The 15,816-nt window shown below is 39.6% G+C and overlaps 1 protein-coding gene across 2 annotated transcripts in view; it reads right to left on the reverse strand.

Annotated features, from left to right (window-relative positions):
- COL4A6 (collagen type IV alpha 6 chain) overlaps nucleotides 1–15,816 on the reverse strand; it is a 447,495-nt gene that overhangs the window by 69,725 nt on the left and 361,954 nt on the right. Inside the window, exons 20-25 of one of the 2 annotated variants that reach the window (XM_073547637.1) lie at nucleotides 12,223–12,363; nucleotides 10,626–10,724; nucleotides 9,679–9,839; nucleotides 7,822–8,001; nucleotides 6,839–7,022; nucleotides 1,994–2,047 (exon numbers count right to left, since the gene is read on the reverse strand). In XM_073547637.1, the coding sequence (XP_073403738.1) occupies nucleotides 1,994–2,047; nucleotides 6,839–7,022; nucleotides 7,822–8,001; nucleotides 9,679–9,839; nucleotides 10,626–10,724; nucleotides 12,223–12,363 (819 nt within the window). The remainder of the gene's footprint in view (nucleotides 1–1,993; nucleotides 2,048–6,838; nucleotides 7,023–7,821; nucleotides 8,002–9,678; nucleotides 9,840–10,625; nucleotides 10,725–12,222; nucleotides 12,364–15,816) is intronic. The other variant, XM_073547638.1, reaches the window with a different exon arrangement.

Here is a 15,816-nt window from a genome sequence, read left to right on the forward strand (position 1 = left end):
GATAGTGGGCAAGACTAAAATATAATGTTAATACACTAATCATAAATTGTATATAACATATTCCAATGATTCAACACAGCTGAAGTGCCTACAATGCATCTATGGTGCACCACTAAAGTGTGGATATTTGACCCATAGTATCCTAAAAAGATATCACAAATACAGTTAGCATGTCTTATCAGGAACCATGCGATGGTGCCACTTCCTCTACGCGCGTTTCGGCGGTGTGCCTGTCAGGGGAAGGCACCACCTACGCACGTAGGGGAAATGGCACCACCACATGGTTCCTGGTAAGACATGCTAACTATATTTGTGATATCTATTTAGGATACTATGGGTCAAATATCCACACTTTAGTGGTGTACCATAGATGCATTGTAGGCACTTCAACTGTGTTGAATCATTGGAATATGTTATATACAATTTATGATTAGTGGTTTAGATGCAAACTTACTATGCTTGGTACATTAGCTGCTCACATTTTAACCCTTCTTTCCTTATGGTGTATTAGCATTACATTTTAGTCTTGTCCACCATCTATCTGGTGGTGCCACTTATTTTCTTTGGCTCATCACCATGCACTATTGGCACTGTTTTAAATGTACTGTTTGTCCATTTTAGTACTTCTAATAAAATATTGCAATTTTATTGTTCATTATACGCTTCATTGTTCTTGTTTTATATGCTTTCCCTGTTTTAGCGTAGAACATCTAATTACATAGTCCTACTTGGATACTACAAACAATAATATTAACAGTAACATATCTTTTCTACTAGATTACATATATATCTTTTGATTTGTAGCAGCATTTGCTAGGGATTCAAATTTTGCTGTTGTTTAGCTACTTTACAGTGCATCCATGCTTTGAAATATCATATAGTCACCCGATGATGTGGTGTTTTCTGGGATAAAAAAAAAAATAGGAAAGCATTTTAAAGGCTGTAAACACCTCTAACATTGGAAATATAGTCTTACATAAGTCAGTGGTTATGTAGATTTAAAAATAAGTTGTGCTAATCTTCTGCCTCCAGAGCTTATTTTAGATTAATGTTGGCATTACCAGTGTGAGACATGTAATGACTGACAGTCTGCTCTCCTGATCTACATGTCTCACATCCTTTTCATGTTAAATAATCTCTGGAGGCAGATTCTTAGGGACATCTATGTCTGGCCCATAGATCTTAACAGCTCATTTACATGTGCATTTCTCTGCAATAAGACATCTGATCACAGATATCAATATATAATTTTATTCAACTTCCTATGCCCTACATACCCATATAGACTGCTTAGGAGGGGTGATCCTACTGACAGATTCCATTTAATCAATTTAATTAGTCTATTTAAATCTAATATTTCAATATAACCTAATCTTTGTTTCTAAAAGTCTGGAATGAAATAGCAGAATTCTGCAACATAACCAAAAAGTCTATTTTCAACACATTGGGAATAAAAATAATAATTCCTGAAAACTAGAACAGGTCTAATTAAATGGCATTTACACGCAAATCACAAAGAACATTTGTCTCATTGCTGTAACAAGACCTTGGGTCACCACTTTATACGTTGCCATAAGCGTTTTATCTGCTACGTTAGTTACTATTGGCCCATTTTTATGTACAAGTGAAACATCCTTAGCTGTGATGGTGACATTAATAAATATAATGGAAATAAATGACTTTCGATGAGTTAGCAATCAGTATGAAAGTTTGTTACAAGCCTGTGACAATAGTGAGCAGAAGGCTCAAAGCAGCCATCATTCACCATTGCTCCACACCATTCTTTATCACAAGGCATTCCAGTACTGACTGACGTCAAAATCCAGCCCCGTGTATATAAAGTCACTGAGCAGAAACATTCCTAATAATGTCTACCAAGCTATGGATCAAATGACTAGATGTAACATGCATGCAAATCCAGAGGTTCCAACCAGGAGATCCCATGGATCTCACAGCTGACTTTATCTTCAACCTCTAGGATCTATCCTCTCACCTCCCTCTGTGACTAAGTCTCCATTACCAACATTGTCCCCGCAGCAGCAGTCACCTATACCAGTTAAGCAAAGGAGGACAGGTTAGACATAGGTCAGAAAATCTCTCCAGAGAGAAAGGTTTACAGCAGCATAAATATATTCACATTTCCACATGATAATGTTTTTACTTGAAATATCTGTGTATGCTTTCAGGCAAGTTACTCCTTATGTAAAGGTCTGCGTTTCCCAACCCTTAAAGCCTCGGCTTTCAGTCTAAAAGTATGTATGCTCAACCTTTTGTAATGTTTCATAAAATGGCACTATTTCAGAGAAGAATAAGATGGATGACTCACATATATATATATATCTTTCATTACTGACATTGATACTGATATTAGATTTAGCTTGCTCCCCCCCCTTAGTACAACAGAATTATTTCTGATGGTATCCAATTATTACAACATATGGTGCACTTTACTAATACATCACCATTGTAGTGAATATATTTGGCTGATTTTACAAGTTAAATATGCAAAAGCAGAAAACTGAAAATAATTTAATACACAAGCAAAAGCAGAAAGAGTAGATACAAAACTTTTATAAAAAAAAAATGCAAGTTTGAGAAGCATAGACCACAGCCGAGTCGTCGAGGGCATTGGAGATGTTGGAATGGATTCCCAAATCAACGGAGCTTGAGGCTATCACCATATTGCATCTGTAATAACACCTCCTGCTGACTTGTAAAAACCAAATACTATACAAAAAAATTATTTATATGGATAGCAACTATTTATGTCGGGCTGACAGGAATACACTAGAAAGTAAGGGATCAAAAAAGCATAGAAAATCATACTATATATATGATTACACAATACATTTAATATACCGTATTTAATAGTATGATCTGTGTTCTTCAATATTCTATACATTTGAACTCTGTTTAATATACACTGCTCAAAAAATAAAGGAAACACTCAAACAACAGAATATAACTCCAAGTGAATCAAACTTCTGTGAAATCAACTGTCCACTTAGGAAGCAACACTGATTGACAATCAATTTCACATGCTGTTGTGCAAATGGAATAGCCAACAGATGGAAATTATTGGCAATTATCAAGACACCCTCAATAAAGCAGTGGTTCAGCAGGTGGGGACCACAGACCACATCTCAGTACCAATGCTTTCTGACTGATGTTTTGGTCACTTTTGAATGTTGGTTGTGCTTTCACACTCGTGGTAGCATGAGACGGACTCACACAAGTGGCTCAGGTAGTGCAGCTTACTCAGGATGGCACATCAATGCGAGCTGTGGCAAGAAGGTTTGCTGTGTCTGTCATTGTAGTGTCCAAAGGCTGGATGCGCTACCAAGAGACAGGCCTGTACACCAGGAGACGTGGAGTGGGCCGTAGGAGGGCACTAACCCAGCAGCAGGACCGCTACCTCAGCCTTTGTGCAAGGGGGAACAGGAGGAGCACTGCTGTTGTCTATTCCATTTGCACAACAGCATGTGAAATTGATTGTCAATTAGTGTTGCTTCCTAAGTGGACAGTTTGATTTAACAGAAGTTTGATTTACTTGGAGTTATATTCTGTTGTTTAAGTGTTCCCTTTATTTTTTTGAGCAGTGTATTATACCGTGGAGGCAGGTGTGGAATAAATGCTGCAAACCGCAAATGTTTTCTTTTTTAAATATAAATGTTAATAGTTTATTTTTTAACAATTAACAAAATAAATGAACAAAATACAAACCTAAATAAAATGAATATTTGGTGTGACCTCCTTTCTCTTCAAAACACCATCAAAATAAAAATTCGTCTAGATCCAGCTGCACACAGTTTTTGCAGGAATTTGGCAGGAAGGGTGTACCAAACTTCTTGGAGAACTAACCACAGATCTTGTGTGGATGTCGGTTGTGCAATGCGTCTGTGTTTTCATGCAATCCCAGACAGGCACAATAATGTTGAGATCAGGGCTCTGTGGGGACCATATCATCATTTCCATAACTCCTTACTCTTCTTTACGCTAAATGTAATTTTTTAGGACACAGGCTGTTTATTTGGGGTATTGTCCTGCTGCAGTATATATTTTGAGTCCATTAAATGCCTCCCTGATGGCACTGAATGATGAAGAAGTATCTGCCTGTATTTCTCAGCACTGAACACATCAAGAAACGGGAAACGTCAAGGACAGTAGATGCAGTGGTCGGCCAAGGAAACTTAGCGCAGCAGATGAAAGACACATCATGTTTACTTGTCTTCAAAATTGGAACAAGTCTAGCAGTGCCATCAGGTCAGCACTGGTAGAACCAGCAGGGCCCAGCTACACCAATCTACTCGTCAGAGAAGTCTGGTAGAAGGCGGCCTTCAGGGAAGAATTGTGGCCAAAAACCATACTTTTGACATGGAAACAAGGTCAAAGAACTCAACAATGAATGAAAACATAGCAACTTGGCTACAGATGAATTGGAGCAGATGCTTTACACCACATAGAACAAACTCTGGCCAGAGAGCCCAATCTGGCTCACAGGGTGAGTATATTTGGCCTGCGACACTGGGCAGGTCCCCAGAGTCTATTTTGCCTGAGCAGCAGGCGCAATGATGCCACTACAACACATCTGCTGTACCGAGATGTGCAGAGGATCTGAAGATACCATGAATAGACCGGAGCAGCGGGGGAACGGGCAGAGGTTTTTTTTGTTTGTTTTTTTTATGTGGGGAGCTTTATACACTATGGAGCACTATGTGAGGACATAATTCCATATGGAGCACTATGTCGTGCCCATTATACTATATGGAGCAATGTGTGGGGCCCATCACACTTTATGCAGGACTATGTGGTGTCCATTATATTGTATGGAGCACTGTGTGGGACCATTATACTGTATGGAGCACTAAGTGGGGACCTTTATAATGTATGGAAGACTGTTTGAGGTCATTATACTGTACGGAGCAGAGTACTTTTTTAGGGGCAATTACACTGTATGGAGCACTATGTGAGGCTATTATACTGTATGGAGAACTATATTGGGCCATTATACCGTATGGAGCGCTATATGAGGCCACTATACTGTATGGAGCAATATATGAGGCCACTATGCTGTGTGGAGCTATATATGGGGTACATTTTACTGTATGGATCACATTGTATGGCTATTAAATGGTACTGTATGAAGGGCTGTGTGGGGATTACAGTTGGAGAATACTGTGATGGGATCCCCATTCTTTGTCTGGTGGATTGAGGGAGGGGGTTCAGTAGAGTCATCATACCGTGAGTGTGGAGAATACTGTGGAGGAATTCACTGTGGGTGTGTCATACTGTGTTTGGGGACACTTTTATTTGCATCATACGTTATTATCTGTATTATTCAAGTTTATCCTTTGGTATTATTGCATATTTAAATTAAGCCATTGCGTCATTTGCTTCTTACTGCTTTTACATAACATATTATATTATTCCAATATTTCATTCAAAGATTCATTAAAATGTACTTTGTTCATGACACAACCCCTTTAAGTTTGTTTCCATATGGAAAAGTTAATCGTTATATTTGATGATAAGGAAAAACTTCCTCACTGGTTGTGTCCAAGCTTTTAATTTTGGCCCTCTGAGTATTTGAGATTGACATCCCTGCTTTAGACTGATGAGTCAAATTGTGAAATATTTGGCTGTAACAGTTTTTTCGATGAATGACTGGAGAGTGATACAATAATGAGTGTCTGCAGGTAGCAATGAAGCATGGTGGAGTGTCTTGTAAGTTTGGGGTTACATTTCAGAAAATGGAGCTGGGGATTTGGTCAATGCAAAGAAATATAGGCAGATACTTATCCATAATGCAATATTATCAAGGCGGCATCTGATTGGCTTCAAATGTATTCTTCAGAAGGACAACAATCCCAAATATAGAGAGACAATGTCATTAAAAGCTATTTTCAGCATGAAGATACGAACGGCATAGAGTCCTGTTCATTGAGTCTGTTTGGGATCACATGAAAAGAAAGAATGATTTATGTAAACCTACATCCACAGAAGATCTGTAGTTCATTCTCCAAGATGTTTGGATCAACCTCCCTGTCGAGTTCCTTCACAAATCGTGTGCGGTTATGATGTTTTGAAGGCAAAGGGTTGTCACTCCAAATAATGATTTCATTTAGATTTCTCTATTATTAACATATGAATCTGATAACTAGTGAGAAATAATTAGTGGCATGATAAAACAGAACATGGAGCTGTATATGGGACTATATATAGTGGCTTGCGAAAGTATTCACCCCTTGGCTTTTTCGCTATTTTGATACATTACAACCTGTGTTTAAATATTTTTGTTATCCTATTCATGTGTAATGCATCAGCACTAAATAGTCTATGTTGATGAAGTGAATTGAGAAACATACAGTATAAAAATTAAATTTAGAGGATCAAATAACTAAACATTGGCATGTGAATTTGTATTCACCCCTTTTGCGATGAAGCCCCTAAAAATTTCTGGTGCAAGGAATAACCTTCATAAGGCACATACTTAGACTGCACACAGGTGGACTTCCTTTCACTAAGTGTCAGTATATACAGTGGCATGTAATAGTTTGGGCACCCGTGGTGAAAATTACTGTTATTATGAACAGTCTAGCAAGTTAAAGATGAAATAATCTCTAGAAGGCCTAAAGTTAAAGATGTAAGGATATATATATGTATGTATGTACATAATATATATATATATATATATATATATATATATATATATATATATATATATATAAATATATATATAAATTTCATATTTTGCATTTAGCATTTTTTTACTTTATCTTTCCATAGAATTAATCTTAAAAAGAAATGTGATAATTTCATGGAATTTCTAATTACATACCAGGAGGTCCAGAAGGTCCAGGTTGTCCATCCAGTCCTGGTAAACCTGGGTCACCAGGAAGCCCACGAGAACCTGGTAAACCTGGAAAGCCAACACCTGGAAGACCACTATCTCCACGACTTCCCTTTTGACCAGGTTGTCCTGGAAAACCCTTCTCTCCAGGATTGCCGATTCCACCATCTCCCTAGAAATTGAAGAGAAACACACGGTAATATCTCCATTACCTAAGCGAGAACGCATACAAGCTTGATGGAATGGTAACATAAATGAGAGTAAACATATCATAAAAAACACTAGGGGAACACAAGGGGTTGTGCAAACAGGGCAATTCTTTCCATACACACTATTAAGTAGTAGATACTTGAAACAGAGTTCTAGAGGGATTTGGAGACGCATGTAGCCATTGATCACGGGTATCTATGATCTTATTACATTTCCTATGCACTTTATTTGAGTTTTTATACTCTTTACTTGCTCATTATATGCACTTTGTTGCGGATGGAATTTTTATGATCACTATATTTACTTATGGCTTATGTGTTTACTATGTAACTACCTTCATACATTATGACATTTTTATGGTATTGCATTATGTCTTTTTTGTCTGGTTTTGCTTTTATTGTGTAATTGATAAAATATTTTTTAAGTCTTCATAATTTGGACTTTAATTTAATTTGGTTTATTCATTTGTTGAGTAGGTTTTCAGAGTTCTAGATGTAAACGTAAAATCAACAGTAACCATTTTGTGGACTAAACATAAAGGGTGTCCTAACAACATGTCAAATTAGTCTTTGGTGTCGATGAGAGTCATATATTAGAACCCAAGCAGATCCTAATAGAATCATCTGGTAGAACAGAGGCTTCTGTATGGGTATGTTTAGGTATTACAGTGAAATTTACATTATTGGAAGGAATGCTGTTTATTCTACATATTGTTCTGTAAATACTTGCTAAAATAGTTCCATGGATCAATGAAAGCTTACAGGTGCGCCTTTTCGGCCAGCAAGGCCTGGCAATCCATCCCTTCCTGGGTTTCCTTGAGATCCAGGGGCACCTCTAAGCCCAACAGATCCGGGGTCTCCACGTGTGCCTACGCCAGAGGGAAAGATTGGATCTCCCTTTTCCCCCTTTGGTCCTGGAGCGCCGGGCTGTCCTGGAGATCCCTAAGGATAGAGACATAATTTGTTCCGTTACGCAAAATAAATTAGAATTGAAAACGTAATTGTGACTTTACATGCTGCAAAAGTTCTATGGATATATTCTGCAGATTCTGCACCTAAAAAGTTATTTTGAAAATAATATGTTATTCCTTATCCTTCAGATAGGGGATACCTTGATGACTGCTGGGACCTCCGGCAATCCTAAGTATGGAATTCTCGACTCCCAACTCCATTTACTATCTATGGAACTGCTGGAGAAAGCCAAGCACTGTACTCTGCTTTCTTCAGCAGGCCTGTTGACAATTCATTAAACAAAGGTTGAGGATGTGCACCTTCACAACATGTAGGGTTGGGCTGCACAGCCCAGTTCTTGGCATCACTGTGACTCCCAGCAGTAGGACTACCAGCATTTATCAAGTTACCGTATCCCCTATACTGTGGATGTTCTTTAGGGGAATAAACCTTTAAACTCTGCAGCATGTTTCTGTACAATGCGACTGCGATTTAAATATTGTTTTGCAGAATTAAGAGCATTATTTTTCTTTTCAAATATAAATTTCCTGCAGATTGGCAATATATTTCCCTCATGGATGTAACCTTTCGCAAACCATAGGATGAAATCTCCAGCAACATCTGTCCGTAATATGTTGCTTTTTGCTGTGAATAATGGTCAATTTGCTGACCATTTCCGATTTTTCGTAATATAATTTCAGAATGTGCTTACGTGACAATACAGAATAACAGAAAAAAAAAAACAAGAATACACTGGGTGGCAAGTAAAAATCTACAATGCGCTGTGTAGTGTCTTCCTTTAGGGATTTAATTGAGCCGAGATCTCAATTAGAGCATGTGCAGCCACCGGCAGGAGGGATGGCACCGGCGTGAAATATCAAGCAAGAGGCAGTTCACTCACAAAGCAGTGACCTGTCATATAGACACCACAGGCAGGAAGGCAGAGGGGCCGGGGCAGCAGCCGAAGACCCTCCCCACAGGTCCCTTCCTTGTGATTCTAAATCTTATTACTCAAAAACTTCAAGCGGATTATAGAACAACCACCATGCAGATTTCTTCACTATAAGTATCTATTTCATCTGAATAACAGCTTTTGCCAAGCTTTTGTCGCATTTTCTGTTGTGTCTTTTGAAATAATTACAACAAAAATATATTTCTGTCATTTCACACAAAATTGCATCTAAAACCTACAATAAAACAGCATTCACCAATAGGCATATAGATATGATTCATTAACGGGGCATTCCAGACATAAACATTGATGTTTAATCCATAAATGCTTGGTCATAGGAAGTCCAACTCCTGTCAATGAGCGGAATGAATCGTCCTTACACAGATACAGTGCAAGGTGCTGAACTTCAGTTAATGAGCAATCGGTACGATAACACGATCTCCGTCTGTGCAGCTGTAATAAAGAATGCTTGGGACCAAGGTGAGTTGAATGGTCTTTATTTCCACAATGCTGGACTAAAGTATTTTTTGAGTGAAAAAAAAAAAACAATTGCAACTGAGGTTCCGTTAATGACATAGCTATTTGCACTGAAGAGGTGTCGGCCCTTAATTCTACTCATTCTAGCTATCACCAATCACTTAATATTTTCTTCCATTTTTATAAAATAGAAAACCTTGTTTATCCCGATTAGTTACAATAATAGAGAAACTTCTTACAGAACTGCCTGGCAGGCCATCAGATCCTCTTCTGCCAGGATCACCAGGTGGCCCATCAAATCCAAGAAATCCATCATTTCCTGGTGGACCTGCACGCCCAGGATCTCCAGGTAGTCCACGGCCACCAGTACCACCACCACATGCACAGTCACCAGCGGCTCCTGAAAGTATTAATCATACGTACTATTAACACACCTGAAGCACAAAAATTGCCAACATTAATATTTTCCCCAAAAACATGCTACATGCCAGAAACTCATCAGATGTTTTCTATGGAATATACACAATAATACAACACGCTGTTTTGTTTTTTTTTAACCAAGATGGAATACAATTTGGATGTTTTGGAAGGTCACTGTGCTGAACAGGGAAGTAGCAGGACCTCCACAGCTGACAGAGCACCAGTAAGTATGGCAGCAGAGCTGTAAGGGAGCTCAATACAATTCTGAAGGGAGGAGAGTCACAAAGTGGGGTATAAAAATAATACCGGAGCCAAAAATGGTTAGCAGTATTGACATTTGCAATGGGGAGTTGTGGACATCTCTGCTGTGGTGCAACCATGTCTGGTCTTGGTATGCTGGAAGTGGGACTGAACTTCAATCTTCTGATGGATGGTATTACATTGTCACCAAGTGTCTGTGCGTTGACCACAATTTTTCAGTGGTTTTTGTGTGTGTATGGTGAAATTTTATGCCCGCCCTGATGTTCCTTCCCAGATAGTAAATGTCCTGGCAGCCTTCATGTAGATGTAATTTGTGCAGCCCTTCTCTATTGTATTGTACTTGTGCAATTACATTACCTTTATCTGTAAATACTGTTTAAATGTGTATCAATTATTGATAGGTTCACAAATTTAAAAAACAAACAGAAAAACAAAACTTTACTTCTTACTTTTCCAATGATGGTGAGAAAGAGAAATGGTGTACAAAAGTAAAATTAAACGTCACCTTTATATCCTTTCGCTCCAATTCTTCCTGGTGGCCCTTGCAATCCTTTTCCTCCTGGATTCCCAGGCTCACCCCTGCTTGTTGGTCTGGGACCAAAATCTACATAAAAAAGGATTACAATCATAAAAAGAATGGCAAAGTTACATGTATAAATTGCAATTGTCAATCTAAGGTTAGCCATTTGTGTGATGGTCAAGAAAACGACTGCATGTCGATCTTTCTGAAGTGCTCAAAGTTAGGACTCTTTCAGACATCAGTGATTTTTCTTGCATGCAAAGAAAAAAAAAATCCAAGCTTCATCAGTGCCTTTGATCAAATTTTCAGCAGAGTTTACTTAGTGTGTCAGATTTTACCATCAGAGTTTGGTCAGAGTTTCATCATTTTTATCATATGAAGAAAAAAAAATGGTTTCTCAAGCTTGTCCTATCAATCAGTACAGGAATAACAAACAGCACACGGACAACATCTGAGTGCGGTCCGATTTTTTTTACAGATCCATAATCTGCATTGGCAAAATTGATCTGACACTCAGATCAAAAACACAAGTCTTCGTGATTTTGCCCTTCCTGTTCACTGGGTTTTCTCCTTATAATAGTCACTGACTGTGCGCTCTGTTTCCGGCACGCCATTTCTCATTAGAGCTGGTGAGGGAGCGCACTGTCACTGTGCATGGATAAGAATATTGCACACTAAGGGTTCATTCCCACTTGCGATTAAACTGGATGAACTTCTAATTAAAGTATATTAAAAAGGAGATTAGATTATGACATTAAATAGACATTTTGGATTAAAATAAATGTTAGTTTCAGACCACCTCTTTAAGCACAGAAAATGACCAACATATTAGAAACTCAGTCTGCGATAATATGATATTTCCCTTTTTTCTCATCCTGCCCTCCTTGTGACAATAACACTTCTATTAAGGTAAATTCAGAACTCAACACATGAAAATGCCTCATAGGCTACAAGTGCAATGTATTAAGGCTTCTGCAGCAGTTTTTGGTATAAAAATTTGCTAATTATATTGCATGTTCTTTGCGAGGAATAAAAAATTGTTATGATTTTTTTTTGTCACTGCTGGGGTATGTTTCCACGGTCAGGAAATGCTGCGGTTTGGACGCTGCGTACAGCCACAGCGTCCAATCTGCAGCGGCCAGATGTTACAGCATAGTGGAGGGGATTTTATGAAATCCTATTTCCACTATGCGTTCAAAGACGCAGGTGGCAGAACTGTGTATACGCACATGCGGCACGTCTTTATAGACCACAGAATGTCTGTTTATCTTGCGGAGACGCTCAGTCTCCGCAAGATAAATTACACAGTCTATGTATAGGATGTGGTGATTCCACACGTGTTCAATGAACACATTCGGAATCACCGCATGTACACCAAAAGCCAGCATTGCTTTGGGTGGAGCTGCGTTCAAAGCGCTGCAAATATTGACCGTGGAGACATACCCTTACCATTTTTAAAATATTGGTGGCAAAGTGGAGATGGTTAGCTATGTAAATATAGATCTAAGCCACATTGATGAATTAACACAAGATCACCTGATTTTTATGTGTCATGACTCATGCACTAGCAGACAAATATTACCTGGTAGCCCGGGAGGACCAGGCGGTCCTGGTGGACCATCTCTTCCTGGGGTCCCTTGTTGCCCATAAGCTTGTCTTCCTGGGTCTCCCCTTTCCCCCTTAGTCCCCTGGATTCCTTGAAATCCGGGTGAACCAGGAAAACCTGAAAAAGTAGAAATCCACATCAAACATATGCAACTTTGAAAAAGACTCAAGGGATCGATTCATCAGTTTTCACCAGAACTCTGGGATAAAACTGTTGGCGTTTTTATTTGTCGCCAGTCCCTGAGAATTTTGAGAAAAGTAGGGAAAACATGACATGTAGGGGTGAGACCATATGTGGCCAAGAAATTAATCATAATTTATGCCACAAAATTGCATGAAACTAACATGGCTGCCTTTACAGATTGCAAAGCCTTTTTCACCCAGCTTTTCCATACTCTAAATTGTAAATATACTTAGCTGATGTATTGGTAATCCTATAAAGCTACAAATTTTTTGGAAACATGGTTCTGGTTGCCACTCAGCACAAAGTTGTTAATTTTCCCCTTCTTCAAAACCCATAAGGACAGGAATTGGGGTTGAAATTAGGGACCTGTATGTAGGTCCAAAAATTAATTTTCAGCAGTGGCCTGGTCCAAATATGACCCTGATTTTCAACCTGCTCACAGTTGAATTCCTAATATTCCTGGCTGTGGAGCTAAAATCTGCCACAATTCACGTCTTGTGTAAGGTCAACACAGAGCTTGTTTTTGTTGTTTGCCACTGTAATGTGACATAGGCAAATATATTATACACTGTACATCAATTCTATGTAGCAACATTAAAATTAGATATAACTTCTAAATGGGCTGTCACATCACGTCAAACTCTGTTCCTATGCCTTATCTGTACATTAAAAAGGGTGGATTCTCACTCGGATCCCCTCTATAATCTAGTGTGGGAGGCTAGTAAAATTGGATTTCCCAAGGCAGTAAATAATTCCCTATCCACGGGATAGGTGGTAACATACTACTCAGTGGGAACTGCTGGTGAATACCCTCTGTGATCCCAAGAACCTCGGCTCCATATATTGCCTACAGGATTGCCGTAAGACGCAAAGCACTGTATACAGTTATCTCCGGTAGTCCCATAGACAATTAATAGAAAAAAAAATCCCAGGGGATTCAACTGCTATTAATATCAGATTTTCGGAAAACTCGCTTTAAGTAAGAGCAGCTTCTGCTTTTCTTTTTTGAATCAGATCTTTTTTATTAAACATTCAGGAATCAATACAGAAAGAATATGACATCTTATATAGCTAGTAAAATTTACATTGAGAGCAAATATTATTTAAAGGGTAAAACTCTTCCTGTGTAAGAATAAATAAAAAGAAGAAATCTCAAAACACAGATATTTGCATAAAATTGAGCCTATAAACAACATGGCTCCACAAATAAACAAAAATCAAAATTATACATCAGTGCCTCATTTCAGCGGGAAAACCATCCCCGCCAGCCGCGCCACTCCGCATCATATTTCGCCCCCCCCCGCCCCCCACGGATATCAGGTCCAATCCACCCCAGCTCCCTCCCACCGCGCCACTCAAAATCTACTTCGCCACAAAGGGCACTAGACTTTATTTTCACCCCCCAAGCATCCCCTCATCGCAAGCACAACAGCAACTGGTCCAACATCGCATCCCGTACCAGTGCGCCCGAGGGGAGACCCGGTGACTCCATCCATGGCTGCCAAATTTTGTATAACTTTCTTAATGCATTTCTTTTTAAATAAGCCCCCCTTTCCAATCTGATGACATTATTTAGTTTATTTTTAAGCTCTGACAATGTTGGTGGCATAGGATCCAACCAATGATATGCAAGTATCTTTCTTGCCTGATACAGGATGCGTGCTATTCCCAGGGCCACTGCAGAGTCCGGGTCAACCCCCTCCTCCCACAAATTCAACAAACATAGACGAGGTGACGGTCGTATTGTGATATGGTATACTTGGGCTATGAGTCCCAGGGTCTGCCTCCAGAAATCCCCAATGTGCCCGCACTCCCACATAACATGCATCAAGTGGGCATCATCCTGCCCACACCTAACACATTGTGTATTGGGCCTAAGTCCCATTTTAAATAATAAGCTGGGTGTTTTATATACCCTGTGAATGAGATATATTTGCGAAAGCCGCTGGCACTCAGAAACCGCCATTTTAGGGACCTGTTCTAGAATATCGGACCACTGGTCCTCCGTCAGGGGGCCAACGTCCCGTTCCCACTTATTCTTAGCAGCAGTCAGTGGATATGTCTCCAGATGGGCAGGTAATAATCTTTTATATAATTCAGAGATAAGTCCCCTAGAAGACTCAGATGTAAGTAGCATATGTAGTGTTTGATTATGTGTCACTATCACCGGATTTGTCCTTCTCTGTTTTTCCAATGCATGTCTTAGCTGTAAGTACTGATAAAAGAAGACGTGCGGGAGGTGAAATTCTGTTCTCAATTGTTCAAAACTCTTAAGAGTATTATTTTGCAAAATTTGTGACACCAGATAAATCCCTTTATCTTCCCATCTTCCGAACCCCACCAGCTTTTTGATCTCTTGCAAATCCGGATTTCGCCACAATGGCCACAATTCCGTAGGCCCATTTATCTTCAAAAGAGACTTACCCCTATCCCACACCTTGAAAATCATAGCCAACGTGGGGTATCGTGCCCCATTTATCTGCCGTCTTCCCACCTCCAACCGGCACCCTGGATATTTCCATACCGATCCTTCCCTCACAATATCACCACCATTGTCACACGCCCCGTCTCTACCCCAACCCTTAAGATGTTGCATCTGGGAGGCTATAAAGTATATGAATGGGTTTGGCACCGCCAATCCTCCCTCCTCCTTCCCTCGCTGCAGTATCTCCAAGCGAATCCTAGCCTGTTTTTTCTTCCAAATTAATTCCCGGAATAATGTATTTATTTTTGCAAAAAAGTCCCTACAGATCCACACCGGAGAATTATGTATCAAATATAATAATTGTGGCATCATTACCATTTTGATTAAGTTAGATCTACCAATATTCGACAACGGCAGGCGACACCAAGTATGTACTTTTGCTCTAAATCGCTGCAACAGGGGCTCCAGATTCAGAGCCCGAAAATCCTTCGGGGCAGGACTAACAATTATACCCAGATACTTAAACCTCCGAACTACAGGGACCGGTATCTGCAAATCTGAGAAATCCGCCGGGAGAGGGTCTATCGGCATTAAAGCTGATTTGGACCAATTAATCCGAAGACCAGACCTCAGCCCAAATTCTCGAATGACCTCCATTGCCGGCAAAATCGAGGAATGTACCTTATCTAAATATAGAAGTAAATCATCCGCGTACAATGATATCCTCAACTCCACAGTTCCACATCTGAATCCCATTATTTCTCTGGACTTCCGAATTGCAACTGCCAATGGCTCCACCGCAGTAGCAAATAGCAAGGGCGAGAGCGGGCACCCCTGTCTAGTACCTCTCCCAAGAGGAAAAGACTCAGAGACCCTGCCATTAGCCCCAACCTTCGCCACCGGCGAGCCATACAACAGCCTCACCCAATTTATAAATCTGTGTCCAAAGCCCATTTTCCGAA

The sequence above is a fragment of the Dendrobates tinctorius genome, unplaced genomic scaffold (genome assembly GCF_039654945.1).
Source record: "Dendrobates tinctorius isolate UK_male_01 unplaced genomic scaffold, ASM3965494v1 ptg000154l, whole genome shotgun sequence".
Taxonomy (NCBI): Eukaryota; Metazoa; Chordata; class Amphibia; order Anura; family Dendrobatidae; genus Dendrobates; species Dendrobates tinctorius.